The 23,513-nt window shown below is 40.4% G+C and overlaps 1 protein-coding gene and 1 non-coding gene across 2 annotated transcripts; both read right to left on the bottom strand.

Annotated features, from left to right (window-relative positions):
• Positions 1–1,990: 1,990 nt before the first annotated feature.
• On the bottom strand, positions 1,991–14,053 carry EIF4G2 (eukaryotic translation initiation factor 4 gamma 2). Its single transcript, XM_077867606.1, has 25 exons — positions 13,903–14,053; positions 13,627–13,845; positions 13,096–13,542; positions 12,912–12,923; positions 11,599–11,725; positions 11,239–11,304; positions 10,461–10,601; positions 9,798–9,900; positions 8,963–9,094; positions 8,811–8,877; positions 8,574–8,725; positions 8,116–8,226; positions 7,841–7,924; positions 7,665–7,763; positions 7,233–7,374; positions 6,961–7,121; positions 6,492–6,605; positions 5,866–5,991; positions 5,625–5,729; positions 5,322–5,537; positions 4,979–5,237; positions 4,428–4,632; positions 4,088–4,299; positions 3,878–3,999; positions 1,991–2,817 (listed from the first exon to the last, which is right to left on the bottom strand). Exons 1-25 carry the CDS (start codon positions 14,051–14,053, stop codon positions 2,752–2,754), a joined length of 3,639 nt encoding a protein of 1,212 aa, XP_077723732.1. The 3' UTR covers positions 1,991–2,751.
• On the bottom strand, positions 6,297–6,439 carry LOC144295579 (small nucleolar RNA SNORD97). Its single transcript, XR_013362669.1, has one exon. It is a non-coding gene; the product is annotated as a small nucleolar RNA SNORD97 (small nucleolar RNA).
• Positions 14,054–23,513: the final 9,460 nt, after the last annotated feature.

Genomic DNA, 23,513 nt, shown 5'->3' with positions numbered 1-23,513 from the left:
TTATAACCACTCTGATGTAGAGAATGGACTGGAAGGAGAGCAAGATGAATGGGAGGGCGACCGTTTGGAAGTCCATTGCAGTAGTTCAGTCATGACACCGTGGGGCCTGGACCAGGGCCGTGCAGTGAAGATGGGGGAAGAGGTTGAAGTCAAGGGCCTCGATGGTGATTATGGAAGATGAACGGAACATTGGATCGGTTGGGAAGGAGGGCTCAGATGGGGGAAGCATTCAGGCCAGGACGTTGATTTGGGGGTTAAAGTGCTTGTGGCACATTCAGATAAAACGTCCAAGAGCCGGTTGGATGTCAACTGATGATCTGGGAAGATGTAGACTCGATAGATGGTCTTCAGACTGTCGATGGGAATTGGAGCTCTAAGAGTGGAGTGTTGAGAACAGTACTATGCCTGAGTCAGGCTAGAAAAGAGGGCCTTCAAAGATGGAAAAGCCTGAAGGCAAAGAACCAACTATTGACTGCTTTTGATAGGTCAGCCCATTGGACGTGCCTGAATGGAAGCTCAGGATGGAAGCAGCTCTTCTGAGACATTAGAAAAGCTACTGAGAAGGTAAAGTAGGAATTCACACAGATCAAAGGCCTACTTCTGTGGGACTATCTTGCTTGGCATTCACATTACCTTTAGTTCTCATGCCCTTTGCACCCCCCCTTTAAAAAATTTATGAACGACACAGAGAGGCAAAGACAGAAGGAGAAGCAGGCTCCCAGGACCAGGATCACACCCTGAGCCAAAGGCAGATGCTCAACCGCTGAGCTACCCAGGCATCCATCCCTTGGTCCTATTTAAAAAAAATAAATAAAATCAACTCAGAGGAATGAAACAAAGTATCCTGCCTGAGAAGACACTGCTCACCAGTCAGGATAAACACCAGCTTAGAACTCAAGTCTGAGTTCCTTCCACCATCTCTACATCCAGATCTTACCACATAGGGCAAGTTTATTATGCTTGTGATTTAATTCGATAAAATATGCTGTGTAGCGCCACTGTTCTAGCTGCTGGGGAAACAGCAATGAACAAAAAACTTTCAATCTCATATTCTGGAAGGAGTCAGATAAAAAACATGCAGGAAGTCACAATGGTGGACAGCAATACCTAAAATAGGTTGGGATATATCAAGTTATGTGTTCAGTTACATTTTTAAATTGAACAGACAGGGACGCTTGAGTGGCTCAGTGGGTTGAGTGTCTGCCTTTGGCTCAGGTCATGATCCCAGGATCCTGGGATCGAGTCCCACGTCAGGCTCCCTGCTCAGTGGGACTCTGCTTCTCCCTCTTCCTCTGCCTGCCACTCTGCCTACTTGCTGTGTCAAATAAAAAAAAAAATCTTAAAAAAAATAAAATAAAATCTTAAAAAAAACCAGAATGGCACTCTAATTAACCTGAGATTTGAGCCAAGACTTAGGGAGCCAGTCATCTAACTATGGCGGTGAAGTGAGGAATGCTTGGCATGTCCTAGGAAGCAGGCCAGTATGGCAGGAGCAGAATGAATTTCTTACAACTTTGCTGTTGATCAGAGAAACAGGCATTGGGTAAGGACAGGAGGTCAGACTAGATCAGATGTAGGGCAGCACAGACCAAGGTTAGGGTTTTGACCTAGAGATCTGCCTAGGCAAATGTCAGTTTTGCTGTATAAAGGAAAGCAGAAATTTGGGGCTGTTTAGATGTGGTTATCAAAGTATCTGCATACTGCTAACAACAGCAAGTCATTCATAAGAACACACTGAGTAAATCCAAATATTGGTCCACAGTATAGTACGCTAGAAAATACACCATCCAGTCTTAGAAATATTTGTTACCTGGCTGGAGGTTAGCGTTGCAGGTCACCATGTATTTCATAGGACAGTCACCAAAGTTTGTTACTATGCATCAGTATGGGCTTTCTGAATTCATGAGACTTTCAAATATTCAGTCTCATCCCGAAAGTTCCTAATTCTTCAAATCTAAGGTAGTAATTCATAAAGTCACACACAACTCTATCAAGTATCACAATGTTTATTGATAGATACAAGTATATAAAATCAGGGCATGAACATGACTTGATAAATTAAGTAGACTTAATTTCAATACTATAATAAGAGGGACCAATTCAAATTCTCACCATTTGTTTCACACCCACAAAACCACTTCAAGGGCATTAACGATCTCTCAAAACTGATCAGTTTTGTGCAAGTAAACCATGTTTCTTTTAAAAAGACTTGTGCACTTGCCCAGGCTCAAGGATATTAAAATCTAGCACATAAAGCCCATTACTAGAGGTAGAAATACAGGCAATATACTATTACGGCAACAACCATCAATTACAGTTAAGAATTTTTCTGTAACAACCAAATGGATAATCAAATATTGCAACAACTCAAGTATTACTGAGCAAAGTGCATTTCTACAGTATTCAGTGTTGCTATTCAGTTTTCTAACTTAAAACAGCCTATGATAACTGGCAGCAAAGAAGGTCCTTGCAATAGACTGCCTCTGCTTGAGAACTTAGGATGTAATTATTGCATGCTGCTAATATACTATCTAAACATTAAAGATACTCCTAAAATATTTGATGGTAGACTATGATTAAGACATTACACTACAAAAAAACCTTATGCAGAAGGAAATCCTAACTGACGTGCTTCTGCTTTAAATATTGTGAAAACATTACAGCGGAATGAATTTTCGCAGTGGTTAGGTCAAATGCAGTTACGTCATAGCAACAGTATGTTTTGCACAATTTAAGGCTTTGGCTGGTTCTTTAGTCAGCTTCTTCCTCCGACTCTTCTTCTTCAGCAGTTTCTAGCCAGGTTAGCCACTGATTCACCTGTGAATTTGTAATTCCACAAAATTAAGCCATATTTATGGAAGGTAGAAAAACCAATTGATTTAGGACTGAGCTAGCAAACCCACCAAATGGGAGAAGTTTTAGATAGTATATACCTTTTGTGATCGCAAAAGCCTTCAAAAATACTGCAAATATTACTTGACTATTGGCCAGAAGTTATTTTAAAATGGTGTCTATTAATTGTATCTGGTAAGGGGTTTATAGCCAGTTAGCTTGGGTGTCATTCTCGGGTAACTAACTACTTCCAGTTATATCTCAGGTTTATCTTAGTATGCAACCGGGGCTGCCCTGCAAACCTAAGAGAGGTTAGCAGTAGTTGGGGGGGGGGGGGGGGGGGGGAGGGATTCCTGTAAGTAGATTTCTAGCTCCACCCCAGCATTGCTAGATCAGATTCCCCAAGGACAGAGCTAATGAGAAATGCTTCACAGACGTCCCTCACAAAGCTAGTTTGTGAGCCTTAGCAATATACTGTAGAGAGCGGGGTTTCTCAAAGCCTGGTCTGTTAGAAAACAACAGACCCACTAAATCTAAGTCTCTGAAACCTGCATTTAAACCACTGTTAAAAAATAAATAAATAAAACAAAAAGAAACACAAACCACTCTGTTGATGACTAACTTACAGTGCTTTTAAAATCCCCGAAAAGTATTAAGGATCTTCCCAATCTTCCCCTAGGGCTAGAAGTCTACTAAGATTTAAAGTATTAAAAAAAAAAAAAAATCAGCAGCAATCTCTTCTTTACTACATTTAAAAGCTTAAATCCAATCTTGTGCATTCAACCTTTATAAGTAGCTTTATTTCTAAAAAAAAATGCTAGCCACCAATAACCTCTTAGGTATCCCTAGATTGAAGCCTTTCATCACTTCATGACTTCACCTTGCTCTGCTAACTGCCTACTTTACCACAGCTTCTAGCAGTGCAGTGCAGAAGGAGAGGAAAAAACCAGGTACTTTGTCTCCTCTATTCCAGCTTTAAAGGCTCTTCATTAAATACTAAGTAAACTGAAAAAAAGCAGACTAACTGCCTCTAATGAAGATTTACCTGGAACAAAGCCTTGCCTTTCCCAGGAAACTCTTGGGTTATATCTTCTTTCCAAGCCAAGAAAGCTTCTTCTTCAATAATTTCCATGTCATAAAAGTGAACAAAAAAGCGGAGTAACATGCCTAAAAAACAATATGCAATCCCATGATCTAGTGGGCTGCTGGAAGACGTGGCCCACATGCACCACCATCCCCGTCCTCTGTCACTCACCTTTGGGGAAGTTGCTGTTATAGCAGTGCACCTGCAGAGCATACAGGGCACTCACTTGCAGATCAACGTGATCATGAAGGAATTTCTGCATTACTGGCTTGAAAGAAAGAAGCAGTTGTTTTTCCTGCTCTAACTGTTCTTTGGAAGGAGCAGAGGAAGAATCTGTCTCATCACTGGGTGGGTTTACTTCACTAGAAATATACTGTAAGAAGCTGTAAAGAAAGATCTCATTAGAACGTAAAAGCGAAATTTTCTAGCTCAAGAAAGACAATTCTAAGTCCCTTGCCTTTGACTTCTTTCTAGTAAACAAAGTGTAACTTAACTCTGAACTTTATCTTACCTAGTCATTAAGATGTTCACAAATCCTTTATCTACATGAAGTTTGGGGGAGATGTTATCTTTAATCCATTTATATATGGTTTGAGGGGATGGATCCAACTTTATTTGCTTCAACAGTTCCTTCTCCAATTTGAGGAGTGGGAATAAGAAACTCAGTCCCTTTCCTTCCAAAATCTCCAACATGCGGTCCTTATTCTGATCAATTTCTAGAGAGAGAAAAAAAACCCACTTCCATCAGGTAGTTCATTTTAGCCAGTTTCCTATCTAGAGAACAGCTTCACAAATTATATCCCAAAGGTAAGAAATTAATGTAAAAAAAAAAAAAAAAAAAACACACCCAGCAAAGGAAATGCTTAGTATTCACATCAAATGAAAGTCATTAAATCATTATTTCTTTTTATAAAAGGTGAAATCTAGCCTGTAGTAATGCTTATTATCACTATCAGGACAGGATAATCAGTGTGATGATTTATACAAATCTTTTCAAGGTACTAAAGACTATCTAGACTTATTATTCAAAATAAAAACAAAAAATTCCCAGCATGCTCTTACCTGGAAGCATTTTCTGCATATTGACCTTGCTTTGTTGAAAAAGTTCTGTTAACCATTCTCGATCTTGTAATTTAGCTAATTGCTGAAGACAAAGTAAGAAGAGAGGAAAATGGGTGCCACTTTCCAGTGGTTGAGCTAGTTCTGAAATGCTCACCAGCTCTGAAATGATGGCACGAGCTGCAAACTGTGCTAAATATGATTTCACCAAGGGGATGTCAACCTCCAGTTTGGGGCACTGGTCCAATACATTCAGGAAAGCCTTAAAAGAAACACATAATAGTTTATCAGTTCTCAAATATGAATGCAAAAACAGAGTTCTCACAGAATCAGTCAAGTGTTGTACCTGCATGAAGTTGTCACTTGTGGCTATCCCTTCTTGTTTGAGCAAACTGATCAAAGAACTTGCTTTTTCTTTATCTTCATCACTTCTATCTAGTGACAGGATAATTACTTTGCTTAACATTTCAGGAAGAAAGTGTTTAGGAGCCCTCATTTCTCGTACGCCACTGACGGCTTCATTTGCATTCCCACTATTCAGATATTCAGTCACAACAGTTTCCTGAAAAGAACACAATCCAAGTATCTTTAGTGGTTTTCCTATCTCAGATACACTTTATGAATTAGACTCTAATTATCTGAAACTTACGGTTAGTTTAAGCAGTTCTTCCTTTGATGGTGGTGGCTTTTTACTAGTCTTGGCAGGCTTTTCCTGGATAAGTGGTGGATTAGTTTTGAGACCAAGCTGAGGTGTCTAAAAAAAAAAAAAAAAAAAAAACCCAGAAAAAATTGGTATGCATCTTTTAGTTTAAAATAAGACTCATGGAGTTAAACACACACACACTCTTCAGAAAATATTCTAACAATAGAAATGGTTATACCAGTCATACCTGTCCCAGAGGTGGTGTTTGAGTGCGCGGTGGTTGTGCACTAGGAGGAATCATAGTTATCTGGGGCTGAAGCTTTGGCACTTGATTTTTATTCATTAGAAATGACTGAGCAGGCCTCAGGCTAATCTATAATTGAAAACAAAAGTTAACATGCAGTTGGCAAACTATTAGATCCAACATCCTACAATCTAAGGCACAAAATCAAGAACTGATGGCTGAAAAAGGTTGCTCCATGTTAACGGAACTTCAGGCAAGGAAATGTAATGATTTGGTCCACACAAAAGTATCACAAAATCTTACATTTGTACTAGAATTCTCCTAGGAGAAACATCACTAAAATATTAAATCAGAGAATTTATTTACAAGAAAATCACAATCAAAATCTTGACAACCTTTTTCTTTGTTCTAACTGAAGACTTTAATTAAAAGATTTGCCCTCATATCTCATAATCTTCGCTCATAGGACGCTGGACATCCAAAGAAAGAAAAAGAAGTACAGAAAAGAAAGAAGAAAATAAAGAACTCCAGCATTAAGTCCTCTTAATAACGCGTCTTATTTATAATCATCGGGCAATAGATTTCTGAATTGACACACTTTGGTATATAAGTAACATAGGCAAATGTACCTCATCTGCATTAAGCTGTCCTTTCTTAGAAAACCGAGGTGGCATATCCTTCGACTGTCCTTGCAGCTGGGATAAGAGTCCCTGACTCTGGTTATGGTAGAGCTGGCTTAGCCCCTATTTTAGAAAGGGAGAAAGAAAGGCTAGATAAAAAGGGGTCCAACAAATTATGGTAATCAAGTACCAAAGGGATGAACCAAGCCATAAAGAAAGTTTAAACTGTTCAGAGGAAGTAAAAGATGAAACAAGGAAGAATAAAAATCTAGCCTAACTGTCAAATAAAGTACTGCGATTCTACTAATCTTAAGGATAAGCATCTCACACCCAGTTTTAAATAACGGTCACAGATGTAAATTTGGTTTAGAAAAAACACACAACCTTAAAATAGTTGCATTTTTTTAAAAAGCAAAAGGTAAATAACAGATTACTGGATTTAAAATTTGTTGCCTAAGCATTCTCAATGTTTCCATACCTGGCTTTTCATGAACTTGCCTCCCATCTCCCCAAACTGCGATTGTGTGGGAGGCATGATGTGTCCCCCATGGCCATTGAAGAGTTGATTCGAACGATGACGCCCCATGGTGGGTGAAAACCTATCCTGGATAACTCCTGGACCAGTACCAATTCCGCTACCTTAAAAAACATAACGTGAAAAAAACATTTTACAACACAACTCTGCTGCTGTTAAAATGTCACAGAGTTTTGTTTTGTTTTTGTTTAAACCACAGTTTTGTTCAAAATCACCTGGCATTTGTCCAAACATATCAGCAAGTCCTCCAAGTGGGTCCCTATCCATTTTCATCCTGGGTGGCATGAACGGTCCCTCCAGAAAGAAGTCACTTCTCATCCCTTGAGCCATAGGAGCAGGAATAAACACTCCTAGATCCTTTAAAAATAAAAGTGAATAAATTCCAGATTCTAGACACTATTTTACATAAAACTACAATTTTTATACTGAGAAAAACAATTTCTAGGCTACAGGAATGCTAATTATGTAATTTCTATATATAACTTCTTCCCATAACATTATATAAGAAACTTTTAAAAAATATTAAGCTATACCAGTAAGGAATCTTAAATAAGTGATAGTAAGATCCTTGCAATAAGATCTTATATCTTGTGACAACTTTCTTACTGCTTAAACTCAGTTAAAAAAAAAAAAATTCAACATCTTACTTTTACTGCATCTTGACGGATTTGATTGATCGTCTTTGGTCCATTGTCAAGAAAAGCCTTGCGAGGAACCCAATGGTGTTCTCGCAACTCTACGGTATCCTACAATTTAAAGATAGTTAAGTAAGTTTTAATAATCCCAAAGAGAAATCAGCTTAACATATTTAAACCAGTTTTACCTGCAGCAGGAAACGAATCCTTGCTGGCAATTCCTTACTTAACATCAAGGAGCACATTCGGGCAAAGTACTGATCCATTAAGGACTAATAAAATAAAGAAATAAATTAATTAGAAATAAGTGCTATGGCAAATTTATATCATTATTTAAATCTTCTAAGATTTCTCTGTTTATAATCAAGAATAGTGACTAGCATGACAATCCCATACATCATAAAAGCAAGTCATCTAAGTTAAAATTAAGATAAGCTTATACCATTTATGAGTTAACACATACCTTGGCTCGTTCATGGTCTAATCTAGGTCCCACTGTCCTCATTATCTGACAGAGGCACTCCAAATCCTCTCCCATATCTTTAAGTTGGACTCTCTTCTTCTTTTCCAAAAGCTATACCAAAGAAATAAATGCCACACGTTAGCAAAATCTTACTCGGTTTAACACTTTTCCTTACATTTGCACCGAGGGAACACACACTTACATGCAGTCTAGTACAGTATTACTTGGTCTGTATAGAAGAAACCCTTCCAAATTAAGCAATTTTAACAGGTAATTCTACCTGTACCTTACAAAATACATTGGAGACTTTAAGTCCCTACTTATTACATTTAAGGTTTTGCTAGCCACTTGAAATATTTAACTAGCCAACATTCCCCCATGGCACAAGGCAATTATAATGGACTTTCTCCCAGATGATGGTGTACCCAAGAAACCGAAGCCTAAATTGCCATACTTACTGTTTTGATGCACTTATGAAGGATAGATTCATGAATAAGATCAAGCTTTCCAAGTTCTCCAATGAATTTGATGTTCCCCAACATCTTGATCTTAGCAATGGCTCTCTGTTCCTCCTCCTCGGGGAGGAGGGGATTTTCACGCTTATCATAGACTGAAAATAGACAACAGAAAAACGTTAACTGTCAAAATGAAATTGGAAACACACAGTACTATGCAAGTATCAAACAAACTCTCACCGTCAACATTTCTGGTTCGGTTTTCAAATTCATCTTGTAATTTGGAAATTAGGAGGCGTCTGAATGTCTACAGGAAACAGACATTTGACAGATTTTGTTAATGAAATCTTTCCAATCAATTAAAAAATAAGCAAGCAAACACCACCACTTACTGTGCTTTGCTTCTGTCCTGGTTGACCCTCTGCTGCTGGGCCATCAAAGTTTGGTGCATCTTCTGCCAATCGCAGACATAGCTGAGCATACAGTGAGCTATACTTTGGCTCTTCTAGGGCTTTGTCCACAATCTACAGAAAATGGCATTTTTAAAACCAAATAGGACAACTTTTTAAAGAACCCTTCCTTTAACCTAATACTTCCTTGCCAAGTCTTAAGGTTCGTGCATCTTGTGGTAACTTTCTGACCTATCTCAACCTCATCTGTCTTATGCATGTAAAATGACTTGCAGCACAGCCTGGAAAAACACAAGCACTTAAATATTAGCTGTAACATGGTTCCCTAAAAAGTCCAACAATACAGATCTCAAACTCATCACCATCCGCATGAGTTGAAAATATCTTGGCTATCAAAACTATAAAGAGACGCTGGAATCTTACTATCAACTATCCTGATTCATTTCCAAGACATAAACAAAATAGGCTTTCCACAGAAAGAAAAACGAAAACACCACCCCAAATAGCCAGTGCTTGCTTACCTAACTCTACATACAGCATTAGCAATTTAAAATACACATTTTATGAAAGAGGAGAACCACACTTAAGTTAAGCACTGTGTAATGTATCAAATTATCAAATCACTATGCTGTACACCTGAAACTAAAGTAACGTTGTATGTCAAACTATACTTCAATAAAAAATAAACATCTACCTCTTAAATCTGATGCTATTAAAAGTCGTTCTTTTAAAAAATCACCATCACAATTCAAAAATACACGGATTTAGCTCACACCTCAGAGTTTTAAACAATGATGCAAGTAACTATTTAACTTACCAGCAGTATGACCCCTTTAAGGATGAGTTTAGACTCTACACCCACATTGAGGAGCTCAAGGCATAGCTTGTCAAACTTTTCAGGAGTAAGCTTATTTAGTATGCTGGGGAGAAAGGAATCATACTAAGTGTCCGGCAATACAAAAGAATTAATGAGTTGGAAAACAACTTATAAATTATGTTATTTTTTACTTCTGTCATTGAATATCCAAGATCTTCTTACCCACCTAGCCAAAGGTATGTTAAAATAAACCTCTATTATTTAGATCATATCTCTACCTGCTTAGGGGTCCCCAGCTGTCTGACGCATCTTTCTACTACTTCAAAACCCAGAGAACAAGAACCTTCTCATTATGAAGGCTAAAATCCAGGAACTAAGATCATTATGTTCTATGCTTTGGTGGGTTATACGCCAGGCATGGGCAATGTCAGGACAAAAGGCTTGGGAATTATAACCCAATGACTGCAAGCAACTCCTAAGCCTCAAGATACGCATATGCTGCATTTCATTTTAAGAGAGAATTGCCAACACGGACATTAGTATTTACGCTTTAGACGTGAACACTGCCTTCTGAATAATATAGCATATACACAAGAAAAATCACAGCCAACTCATTTCTTCCCCTCCTTTTAGTAAAAGGACAAAACCTGTCTATAAACTTACCCTCTTACTTTCCTGAAGATTGCATCATGTCGTTCTTTTTCATTTGCGGAGTTGTTTGCTGCGGAGTTGTCATCTCGTCTAGTGCTTCGTGCAGGAATCCATTTCTGAGCGTTTTGCCCTGGGGTTTTCCCCAGGAACTCGCTAGTAAAAATTGAGATTTATATTTAAGACAATTTAAGACCTAGCACCGTCACATAACAGATATCACAGCAATCAGATGTTATTTCTAAATAGAAAATAGTTTACAATTTTTCAACCTCTTACGACTAATTAACTCCCAATCAGTGCTCCTCAAACTGTGCATCAGAATCACCTGAAGGGCTTGTTAAAAAAGACTGCTGGGCCCATCCCCTGTTTTAGTAGATCTGGGGGAGGGCCAGATAATTTGCATTTTTAATGAACTCCCAGGTGATTCCAATGCTGCTGCTCCAAGACCCACACCTTAAGAAGGTCTTCTAAGGTTCTAGGACCATGTTGCATACATACTGCCTTACTACTAATCAGTATGGATAATGCCGATAATAATTACGGATTTCAGAAATAACATGAATGAAAATAATCCGAAGAGGTGAGATGATAAAACAGCAGTTTGAGAGCCCTAACTCAGATGATTTAGCAAAAGAATGATCAAGAGTTGATATTCTAAATTAAGGATATGTACCAGAAACCATACCCACTATGATTAGGATTCCTGATATCTACTGCTGTACTATTATGCAGGAGATAAACTATTAATCTAAATCTGCTTTATAAAGCTTACTGTTACTACACACTGTACCTGTTGCCAGCAGTCTTGGGATAGTGCTGAGGTGCACCCCTACTTCCTCCTCCGCCCGAAGAAGCACTATTGAAAAGAACAACTTCTTTTAAAACCATATGCCAACTCCCTCACTTAAGAGAGCTTACGGTCTAATTATTCTGTATTTCAGAAATTACACCATGGAAATAAATGTTTATCCTCCAGATGGCAAACAGAAGATAATGAAAATTTAAGCACTTTATAAAAAACTGTACACGGGATATTATACATTTAACTTGCAGCTCATTAAGTCAGAATTATCTGGTATGGCAATTCTTTTGCTTTTGTGACTGACCCCCCCCCCCTTATAACGTTTGCCAAAAATGAATCTACACGTACCTGAAACGAGAAGCACCCCCTTCTGCGATCGCACTCTCCACTTTGGCGGCTTGACAACGAAGAATCTTCAAAAGAATAATATTAATGGATGGGGTGGGGAGGGAAGAGGATGGGAGAAATGAAAAACCTAGAATGAGAAAGAGTACCAAAATTAGACACTGCTAACAGCCGAATCTATAAACCTTCAATTATAATTTACTTCGGATCTTGGCACTGCAGTTGATTGAACTTTCACTGCATTGCAGATCTCCTAAGACTAAAATAGCACGTACCCAAGCACCAATGGACAGTAAAAATTTGTTGAGCCACCCGGAAATTCCCTTACGTTCAAAGGTGCAAAGAGCCTTCACAGAAACAACCTCTTAGCTGCGAACAGCAAATCTTTCAAAGAGCCACTTTCTACTTTGTGAACCGAGCGCGGAGGAGCAAAACCGAGCTCCATCAGCACGGGCTCGTCGAGGGGCAGCCGCCCTGAGCTTTCAAGGCTCGACGACGGGCCCGGCGGGCTGGGGGAGGGCAACTCAAGACGGCCGCGGGGTCCGGGCTGGGTCCGGGCTGGCCCCGGCGGGCGGAGACCCGGCGACAACATGGCAGCAGCAACCTCCGCCCCGTTTCCCCCCTTCCTGGGAACAAAAGAGCAGCCGATCCCTCCCCCCAGGCCGGAGTTGGGGAAGGGCTTCCGACAGCCTCCCCGCGAAGCCGCTGGGGGCAAGGCGCGGCGGGGAGGAGCGGAGGCCGCCCCCGCCGGCCCAGCGCCCGGCTCTTTGTTCTCCAGGCAGGAAGGCGGCCTCCTTCCCCCCGCCGCCTCCGAGCGGACCCCCTCCCTCCCCATAAATCCCCGAGGGCCTGACAGCCGCCCCTCCGCTCCCTTCCCGCCGGCGCCGAGGCCCCCACACACCGCCTCCCCGCCGGGGCTCCTGCGCCTCGGCTGGTCCCGCGCCAACGGCCGCCCCCCCCCGCCCGCCCGCACGTCGCTCCCCGCCGCGGCGCGCGGCCCCGCCACGCTCTCCCCTTCCGAGCACACGGGCGCCGCGGCCCGCCCGGCCCCGGCCCCCGACCCCCGACCCCGGCCCCGACAGCCACGGCGACGGCCGGGGCCGCCGCGGCTGCCGGCTGCCGGCTACTCCCTCAGCGGCGGGAGAGGAGAACAAAGGTGAACAATTTCTAGGTGCCCCAAGAGCCGAAAAAACGCTAACAAGGGTCGCCCCGCCCGACTCCGCCTGCGGCCGCCATTTTGTACCGCTCGAGAAGAAGCGGCCAGGGGACGGCGGCCATTTTAGAGCGCTCTACGCGGCGGCGGCGGCTCCACTCACCTTCACCGAGAGCTCAGCAGCTGCCGCCGCAGCTGCCTCCTCAGGATCCGGTCGTCGGGGACAGGGAAGGGAGGGGAGAGGGGAACGGAAAACAAAAAAGGGGGAGGGAAGGGGGAGGAAGGAGTCGGGGACGGCTTGAAACACTCAGCTCAGAGGAGTCGCTGCTGCAGCCACCACCCGGTACTCGCCGCCACCTCCATAGAGCTCCGGCTCGCTGCTGGCGCTGAGGCGTGTCTGAAGCCCAACTTATCACTCCGGGGCAGCCGAACCCACCAGGGCCGCCCCGAATGGCTCCTGCGCCGCCCAATCAGCAGCCGGACTGCTGCCCGCCGCCAATCCGCGCCGAGCGGCGGGGAGGAGCCCCACGGCCAAGCTCGGTTGCGGCGCAGCCCCGGCGCAGCCCCGCCGCAGTGCGCAAAGCCGTATTCGCGAAGGCTCGGAGGCCGGGCCCGCGGCGTAAGGGGAGCGCAGCGCGGTCGGGGTGCGGGCCGCTTGCGTAAAGCCCAGAGCCCGTCTGCGTCTGCGTCGGCGTCGGTGTCGGTGTGGCGGCCTCCTCCGCCTCCGGTCTCTTTGTTCCCTGAGCGTGCCCCGTGCTCGAGGCCGTTGTACGGCCCCGCTCCCCTCCACCTCGCTTCTCCGCGGGAACGGGGGATGGGGGCTCGCCGTCCCCCTACCCCACCGGACTCCTAGCCGGGGCGTGTCAGGGCGCCCCCACCGAGCCGTGGTTGCCCCTCGCGGGCCGGGCTTCCCGGGCCGGGCCTGGAGGGTGAGGCCTGGCGCCCCCGGGGCCCGGCGCCCGGCATCGCTGTCGGTCTCCAGGTGCTCGGCGTCGGCAGCCGTAGGTGCGGGGGCCGGGAGGACAGGGTTCGGGAAACCAGACGGTGCCCCAGATGCGTAGAGAAGGCTGCTCCCAGCTCCCTATCTATCCCACCCCCTGCAGAGTGAATGAGAAAGGGACCAAAGGAAGGGGTTTATTGTCTTTGTGCCTCACGCGAGAAGCAGCGTTTCCCGAAGGAATGTCCAGCCAGCGGTCGCAGGGGATACTCCGACCCTCCCAGACTTCTTTGGAAGGAGCGATTGCGGAGCGCGGACGTCTGGAGGACTTTAATCGCTAGCTCCTGGTTTTGGGGTTTTACTTGCATTTAAGCACGTTGAAGACTGTCCACTGTGTATTTCCATTTTACGTAAGGTCCACTATAACAAATAGGATTAGGCGTTTCAAAGCCAGCAGGATGAACTATTTATACTTCTCAGGTAATATTTTAAAGGAGGGCTACCGTAAAATGAAGTGTTCCATCGTTTGCGACATTTTAGCTACATGAAAATGGAGTCCTGGCTCTACAAAAATGGAGTCATGTTTCCATAGACTTAGCAGAAATTTCCCCATCTTCATTTGGAACATGCGGTTTGATACAATGTGTATCAAAAGCAAGAAACTGTTTTAACATGCATGTCTTTTAAAGTGTCCAATAAAGGGCAGGGTTTTCAAAGACCTGCACTTAATGTTCGACATGTCAAAACAGCTCTTGGTGTTGAAAGCACCTAGTCAGTAATAGTCTTCAGGAAACTTGCAGTTTGTCCTAGGCCGTTTAAAGCTGGTAACAGAGGGATGTGGTGTGGCTCTGAAGAGTTCTAACACAATTCCAGGATCTTTAGATCTTTGCCATATATGAGGCTGATCATTACCCCTCATTATATTACTACAGTTGTTGCTATTAAGTCAATTTCACTTGAACTTAAGTGGAAAATATCTCATTCTTGGAGTTAGTTACATGTGGAAAATAAAAGACATTTTGGAGAAGGGCGAAAATTGTGTTTTAAATATAAGAGGTTGCATTATGTAATTTTAGGACTCTTATTGTTTCAAAATAATACCAGAACAACATTTCTTACTATATTATTACAGGGCTTTACAGTTTGCAAAGATGCTTTCATATATTTGATACTTTATTTTTACATAACTGGCTTACATTCTTCACGACTGATAATACATTAATCTGATGGAATAATATTCTAAAATGGTAGTCTAGATTTCAAAGAGACTATTTACCAAGCCCTAAAAATGAGATGATCTTTTGAGGAAACTGAAACTCAATAATTAAAAATAAAAAAGGGTTTACTTACTTTGCTAATTGTGAACCCCTCTGCTATGGACTGTGCAGTGTGTGAAAAACTGGGCTAGAAGAAAGTAACCCGATGTAAAAAAAAAAAGTGAAAATATGGGTAAAACATAGTCTTTCAATTATCTTTCAATCAGTAGGAGACATAGATTCACAGTTTTGAAATGTTTCCATCACATCATGGATGTATGAAAATTCAAGTCATTATCTGGAATTTAGCTTTTAGTTTATAGAAAATTGAATTTTAAATACACCCACTTCAATCTGCTAGTTTTAACATTTCCATTTTATATCAGTTTGCTCTAAGACTGCAATACTCTTAGAGTCCTGACTGACTTGTTAACTCCTATACTTTTGCATTCTTTTAACTAATCATGTCAAATGCTGGTTATTATTCTCACACATACAACTCCTGGAGCATCTGCTACCTACTATGTGCTTGAGGATTCCCTAGTTATACATCTCCAGCTCACATCTCTAACTTCACTTCTGAATTTCTAACAACCTATTGATCAGAGATGCAAACTTGCAGGCATATTTTGTTTGGGCCACACAGTAATTTTAAACATTTGAATTAGTTGGCATTTAAATTCTAGGAGATTTTAGACAGAAATATAGATTTCCATCTTTTTAAAAAATATTTTATTTGAGAGACAGAACAGGAGTGGGGGAGGGGCAGAGGGCAAGAGACAAGTAGACTCCCCACAGAGCAGGAATCCTGATGCCAGGCTCCATCCCAGGACCCTGGGATCATGACCTGAGCACAAGTTAGATGCTTAACCAAAGGAGCCACCCAGGCGCCCCCAATTTCCATCTTTTCATAAAAAACCTTAAAATATGGCAACATCGGGCCTGAAATTCCAACAGGGTAACATTGAAGTATAGTTGAGTAGTGACTGTCTCATTTCAATGTTTTAATTTTACCAGTTAAATCTGACTTGATCTACACTCATTTGTGTTTCTGTCTGGCCTCTACAGCCATTTTTGCTTTTGCGAGTTATTTGTTCAAGCTCAAACAATTCAGTATGTAACTGATCATCTTCCTATTATAAGGAAAAGGAGTCAGACCAGTTAGTTCAACTACCTTCTCTACCTCTTACTGTGTAATATTGAGCACATTATTTATTTAACTGCTTTCTCTTCTTAGTTTCTGAATCTGTAAAATGGAAATAACAGTATGTATAGACTTGTACAGATGGAGATAATGTATGTAAAGCACATAGCATAGTCCCACACATAGTAATTACTTAATGTCTGTTACCATATTATCAGTAATATGGATTAACTGACTGTTTTTCAACTACTTTAGTCTTGCTAAGGATTCTACTATTATTCTCTACTAGAAACTTGACTCTACATTTTCTCTTTCCTTTTGATCAGGTTTAATATTCAACTAATTAGTAAGCCCTAGTGTTACTTCCCTACATTCATTTTCTTCCCTACAATGTCATTGCATTCATGCTAATCTAGGCCTTAGTATATTTTTCTCCTAAATTATTGAAAAATTCCAGTTGGTCTCCTATATTCTTTCCCTTTCCTCTGTATAGTCATATTAGTTCTCCTTAAAACACTTTTTTTCAATACATATTAACCACACTCAAGAATATTAGTGCTTTGGGGCTCCATTGGTTAAACATCTGCCTTCAGCTCAGGTCATGATCTCAGGGTCCTGGAACTGAGCCTCACGTTGGGCTCCCTGCTCAGTGGGGAGCCTGTATTTCTCCTCTCCTCCCTGCTCATGCTCTCTCTTGCTATTTGTCTCTGTCTCTCAAAATCTTAAAAAAAAAGAATAGCGCTTCACTATTTTCTATGTCATTTGATCTCAACCTTGGCTACACAGTAGAATCACCTAAGAACCTTTTATTTTTTATTTTAAAAAAGATTTTATAAGTAATCTCTATGCCCAACATAGGGTACAAACCCATGATCCCAAGATCAAAAGTTATGCGCTCTACTGATGAGCCTGCCATGCACTACCCTGAGGACCTCTTAAAACAATGTCCAGGGTACATCCAGAACCAAATAAATCTGAATCAGTGGGATCCAGGCACCAACCACTTTTAAAGCTCTCCATGTGAACCCAATGTACAGTTAAGGTATGAAAACTACTGTAGCAGGTTAGAATTTTATAGGAAATAACTTTTACAGCTAAAGAAAACCTACAAAAAGGAAACTGGGTTCTAGAAAAGATGAAGGACTTTCTCCAAGTAGGAAAATAGGCATTAGAACCCAGGGATCCCAGTTCATAATGCTTTACCTCGCTTTCACACCCTTCATATTCTGGCACTACCCTACCTCTGCTGGCCTTATTTTTCACCACTCCCAGACACCCAATCTTCTCTCATAGAGCCAGTTAAGCTGCTATTGCTGCCTCAAAAATTCACTCCAATGATTCTCCATTGCTTCCAATTTTGAGACCATCTTCATTTATCCCCTCTACCAAACCATTCTGAAGCATAGGTATGAGTATATAATTGCTCAAAAACCTCAGTAAGGTTTCTCATAGCAGAATAACCTCAAAACTCCTTAGTTTGGCATAAAACACTCTTTGAAAACTTGTCTTAGACTACTTCCCCATTCCTAGGCACATCCCTCCTCCATTCCTAGTCATCCATAATCTAGTTCTATGGTACTCAAATTCTGCTTCATTATTAACACCAGTGTTCTATATAATATGATTAAAATTCGGAGGTCTTTGTCTATTTGGCAGGAAAAAAAATAAAGCTAATGAATTAACATACTAATGACTAGATGTGGAGCTTGAGCTTAATCTCTATCTTTAAGGAGCTCACAATCTAGACAAAAGATACACCAATTACAAAGAAGGGCAGGGAAAGATAGAATCATTGCTAACCTGAGCCACCAAGAAAAAGTGCTAAAAGGTTTCATGAGGTTGTGACCATCCTTCCTTGAGTGCCAAAATGATGATTTGGGACTGTCATATCCATTCCAAGTGGAGATGGGCAAAGAATGTTCTTGAGCTGATCAGAACTCTGATGACTTTTAGTTTAAAGCTAATCAGTTTTAATTGACTGGAGTGCTGTTTTAGGGAAATCAACCTTGTGCCTGGAGTAGAATAGATTGAAAGGCAGACCTGAAGATAGAGGTCAATTAGAAGGCCATGTACTGTATTATTTTTATGGGGCTTCTTTTTTATCTCCATTTCAGAATCAAAAGGTCCTTGAAATCCAGAACATTTCTTTTGCATTTCCAGTAGAGTTCTTTGTACACAGCAAGAGCTGAGAAAATATTTATGCATAGTATCCTGTTGACATTTATTCATTTTTTTCTTAGCTTCAGTGACTTTAAATTTTCCAGGATTTCCTCCTACCTCATTGTCTCCTTTACCAGTTCTGCTGTCTTTTCTGGCTTCTCCTCCACTGCTTGACCTCTAAATATTAAAGTACCCAAGGATTTATTCTGGACCTTCTTCTCTTCCCTCTGAATACTTTCTCACTATCCTATGACCTTAAACATGATTTATATGATGATGATTTCCACATTCATAATTCCATCTCCGATTCATCCCTCCCTGCCATGCAAGCTATAGATATATATTGAATTGCCTACTGAAAGTCCCCCTTGAGTATCTAATAAGCATTTCAAATTTATCATGTTCAGAATAGTTTTTCCTCCATTGTTCACCATCTGCCAGTTGCTAAGGCCAAAACCCTATGAATTATTCTTAATTCCTGTTTCTCTTCTTCCATATCCAATGCATCAAAGGTCTACTAGCACTATCTCCAAAATATATCTTAAATTGGTCCATTTCTCTTGACCTACATTACTGTCACTTTAACCTAACCATTATCTCTAGCTTGGATTACTGCAACAGCCTCCTAACTGGTCTCTCAACTTCATCTCTTGCTCTCTAAAACATTCTCTACCTAGAAGCTAGTCATCTTTTAAAAATGAAAATCAGGTAACCCTCCTTCCATGTTTAAAACCCTTTGATCATGGATATACATTATATCCACAGTCAAATCCAAACTTGTCATTTTGGCTTATATAGCTTTACTTGATCCAGCCCTTGAATATCACTCTGGCTTCATCTCCTACCATGTTCCTCCTCATCCTCTATACTTTGGTCACACTGGTCTTTTCTTCTGTTCTTCATACATTTCAAGTTCCTGCAAAGCTGTATATTCCTCAAACATGCAAAAGCTACAGCTACTTCTTTTTCAAGTGCCTTTTAAGTCCAAAAGGGTCTTAGGGTCTTGCCCCTGAATAAACTCTTTCTCTTATTCGCCTTTTTTCCCCATGGCTGGCTCTTTTTCATAATTTAGGACTCAGCTTTATCAACTTATAATCTTTAGAAAAGCCTTCCCTCCTGATCATCCTATGTAATATTTCCTTTTCTAGCCACTCTATCATTATTATTCCACTTATTTTTTTCATAGTCCTTATTACTGTATGAAATGATTTTGCATTCTTTCTTATATATGGTCTGCTTATGGCATTAGCATGTAGGCTGAATGACAGCAGGACTGTCTGTCATTTTCACTGTTATATCCCTTAGATACAATACTTTTAGAACAGTTTCTGGCATATAGTAAACGTCAGTGAATATTTATTGAATATAAGCATATACATTCTCTCATTGGAGTCTCAGTACAAAACGTGGGTAAGTAAGGAAGTATCATTTCCCCCATTTTAAAGATACGGAAATTGAAAGGTGACTTTTTAAATGTAATTCAGTTAGACTGGCAGGATCTCATACTTTCCCAAGTGCATCAAGCTCTTTTCTACAGCAACATTACTAACTATAATGGGGATGTTCCTTTTTTTGGTCAGTTTTGCATGTGATGTGTAAAATCCTTGCATTAATTTCCTATAGTGGCTACTATAACAAACTGTCCCAAACTGGATGGTTGAAAATAACATAAATTAACTTTCTCACACTTCTGGAGGTCTGAAGTCCAAAATCAAGTTGTTGGCAGAGCTGTACTCCCTACAAAGGCTCTAGAGAATCCATCAATTGCCTTTTCCAGCTTCTGGTGGTTGTTGGCATTCCTTGGCTTACAGCTGCACCTCTCTCTGCTCTGTCTTCATATTGCCTTTTCCTCTGTGTGTCACAAAACTTTCTCTGACTTTCTCTTATGATACATATGATTGTACCCAGATAATTGAGAATAAACTCTTTCTCTCAAGATCCTTAATTTCATCTTTTGCCACATAAGGTAATATTCACAGGTTTTAGGTATTAGGACATGGACATATCTTTTGGGGGGTCATTTTCACCCCCCAAAAGCATTCTAACTAACTTGCAAAGCATTCTACTGCAGAACTAAATTCTTAGAACTCTATTTAACTAGTATAGTTAATTTTATGTTTCAACTTGCCAAAGCCATTGTGCCCAGATACTTGGTCAAACATTCTGAATATTTCTGTGAAGATGTTTTTGAATGAAATTAACATTTCAATGGTAGACTTTGAGAAAAGCAGATTACCCTCCATGATGTGGGTGGGTTTCATCCAATCAGTTGAAAGCCTTAATAGAAAAAGGAATAAACTCTCCCAGACAAGGAATTCTGCCAAAAGACTGTCTTTGGACTCAACTGCAACTCCTCCCTGGGTCTCCAGCCTGCCCCATTAGATTTTGGACTCACCAAGCTTCAACAATCACAAGAGAAAATTCCTTAAAGTAAGTCTGTCTATATACATAAATACAAATCTTGCCGGTTCTGTTTGTCTGGAGAACCCTGATGGGAAGGTTGATGGTCACCTTAAAAAGCTGGTCATTCAAAAATACCTGGTCTTAGGTAATTTTTAAAGTATAACTACAGATATGCAAGACATTTAAACATACAATTACTAGGGAGTGGTTAGGTTTAAATGCCAGAGGATGGGTTATTCTGTTGTTGCTCTCATACCAGGATGAGAACTGGTCTATATATTTATATGTAGTGGAATGGAATCCATTTACTAACTTGTTTGAAAAGTTTAGTAAGTTACTTAAAAGTACTGAGAATTATAGAATTTCCTAGAGATAAGCTATATGAATACATGTTTCTCTATAAATCTTTGAGCTTCTCTGATGAAAAAAGCACCAATCATGATAAATACTGAGTGTAAGGATGATGATAATCATGATAATGTTAATAATAATACTTCATAGCTGTGCAGCTCTATTTTTCTGAGTAATCCAAAGAACTTTCTCATGTCAGATCACAGAATCTTTGAGGGGGAATGGTAAGGGATAGGTAGTAGTATTACAATTCTATAGATGATGCAACCAAGGCAGCACTCCAAGATCTCTACTTAGTGTCTTACCCCTGAAGTTGCCCAAGAAAGGTTCTAGAAACCAGGATATCCAGTTCCCTGGCCAAGTATTCTTTCTTCTTCCAAAGTTGTTTGCCTCATATGTTTCCTGGGCTGGGAATTCAGGATCCCTGATCCTCTTCCAGATTTAGGCAGTAAATCAGAGCTGTACTTGCTGTACATTTAAATATTTTATATTCCTAGTAATTTTGCCATAGACTATGGTATAACCCTGAAGGACCATTTCAATGATGGAGTGAAATTTTCAAAGATTTATGAATACTGTTGAGAATTCCAGTACATCTGGACCTGTAGTACTCTAGTATTCATCATGGCTTCTAATTTTAGACTAAAAATATTATTGAACGTGGAAAAGATCTGAGAAAATGAGAAACGGGAAAGTTTTATGATGCTAGGTGAAAGAATTTTTATACCTTACCCAACTGTATGCTTTGTGCATGCGTGTGTGCTTTTTTTGAATCTTAAATTTTGGCAGTGAAATTGAAATATAGAAAAGTGTTCATTTTTACCTATCAAATTATAAATTCATTAAATGGGATTGCTCTGGTTCATGTAAAAATTGCTCAAAGAATAGTAGCCATTCTAGCAATAATTTTGGTAGGAGAGTTTTTGTGCTCCTAAAGATAATATTAATGGCTTACTAAAAATAACATATTCTCAATGATTGAATAATAATTTTTCTCTATAGAAGAAGAATAGAGAGGGACGCCTGGGTGGCTCAGAGGTTTAGTGTCTGCCTTTGGCTCAGGGCATGGTCCTGGAGTCTCCGGATTGAGTCCCACATTGGGCTCCCTGTGGTTAGCCTGCTTCTCCCTCTGCCCATGTCTCTGCCATTCTCTGTCTCTTATGAATAAATAAAATCTTAAAAAAAAAAAAAAAGAAAAGAAAAGGAATAGAGAGCCAATTATAAACGGGAAAGAAATGTGAAGATAGTGTGGCAGACCTATACATAACAAAATGAATTTTGGTTGCTACTGCACCACTTAGCTTTCCTTGGCTATAAATAAACTGTTCTCTGGTTGATACTTATATTTTATTGTAGCTGATTAGATAAAGGGTGGAGAGAGAGACCATTTGTGAACCAAGGAACTCTAGACAGAAAGCAAAGTATTATAGTGATCAATGCTGATTCAGTTTCACAATGCTGTCTCAGAGGCTTTACTCTGTCCCACAGCACTGCACATCTTCATTTTTACACTCTTGCAGCTGAACTCAGAACCTCCTCCCTTAAAAGAGAGTACCCCTTGGAGTACACAAATCAACAAAAATCTGTTTTAGGTGTAGAATAATAAACCAGAAAAAAAGGACTGTCCTCATTTTTAGTTAATTCACTGTATCCTTTTTTAGATCCCTTCCCCCCCCAACCATCATTTAAATTAGAACTTCATATTTTGTTTTAGAAAAGATTCTTATTCTCTTCTGGACAGAACATATTTAAAGTTTGTCTACTTTCTGCATTCATTCACTGTGATTGCAAGGCAGAGATAAAATCCAGCTGGATCTGAGAAATAATTGGTGAGAAAGAGACTTAAATAAGTACATTTATTCAATGGTACATTTATTCACTCACACCTCTCTGATTCAGCTCATCTTTCCACATCTCACTAGAGCTAAAGGGAAAACATATACATACTTACACATCACCATATCAAAGCCAGATGTGTATAAAAGGACCAGAGTCAGTTCAAGGTCCAAAGTAATGATTTTTGGGAACTTAGAGAACTGATGATTTGGGAAAGAGAAAGTATTGTTTAATTATAGGAAAATAAGAAAAGATATAATTTTGATAATTCTTGGTAAATTTAAGATAGAAACAAGGGAGAGCATGATCTATGATTACAAAATGTACTTCTAAGCTCTCAAAGGAAACAGAATATAAGATAATATTAGACGTGAAAGGGTAAACATTCCTTCTTGCGTTTGTCAATGGAGAAAAGCTTGAGGGCCTATCTAAATAAACAGCTACCTCTTTGCCATCATTATCATCTGTAGACCAAATGCAGCTCATTGACAAATGCTGCATTCGTTTCTGCTTCATCACTATGTTCTGCTTAGCAGTGTCTTGGCACATTGTGGTCATTCAATAAATATATGCTGAATTGTTAAGTGTGGTAGAAATAAAACAGATCTCTCCCCAGCAACATCATGGGTCAACTCATAATAATAATTAACAAAACTGTGCTTCCTATGTTACAAAGTA

The sequence above is a fragment of the Canis aureus genome, chromosome 23 (assembly GCF_053574225.1).
Source record: "Canis aureus isolate CA01 chromosome 23, VMU_Caureus_v.1.0, whole genome shotgun sequence".
Taxonomy (NCBI): domain Eukaryota; kingdom Metazoa; phylum Chordata; class Mammalia; order Carnivora; family Canidae; genus Canis; species Canis aureus.
The sequence above is the reverse complement of the archived record's forward strand: the minus strand, read 5'-3'. Positions and strand labels throughout refer to the sequence as shown.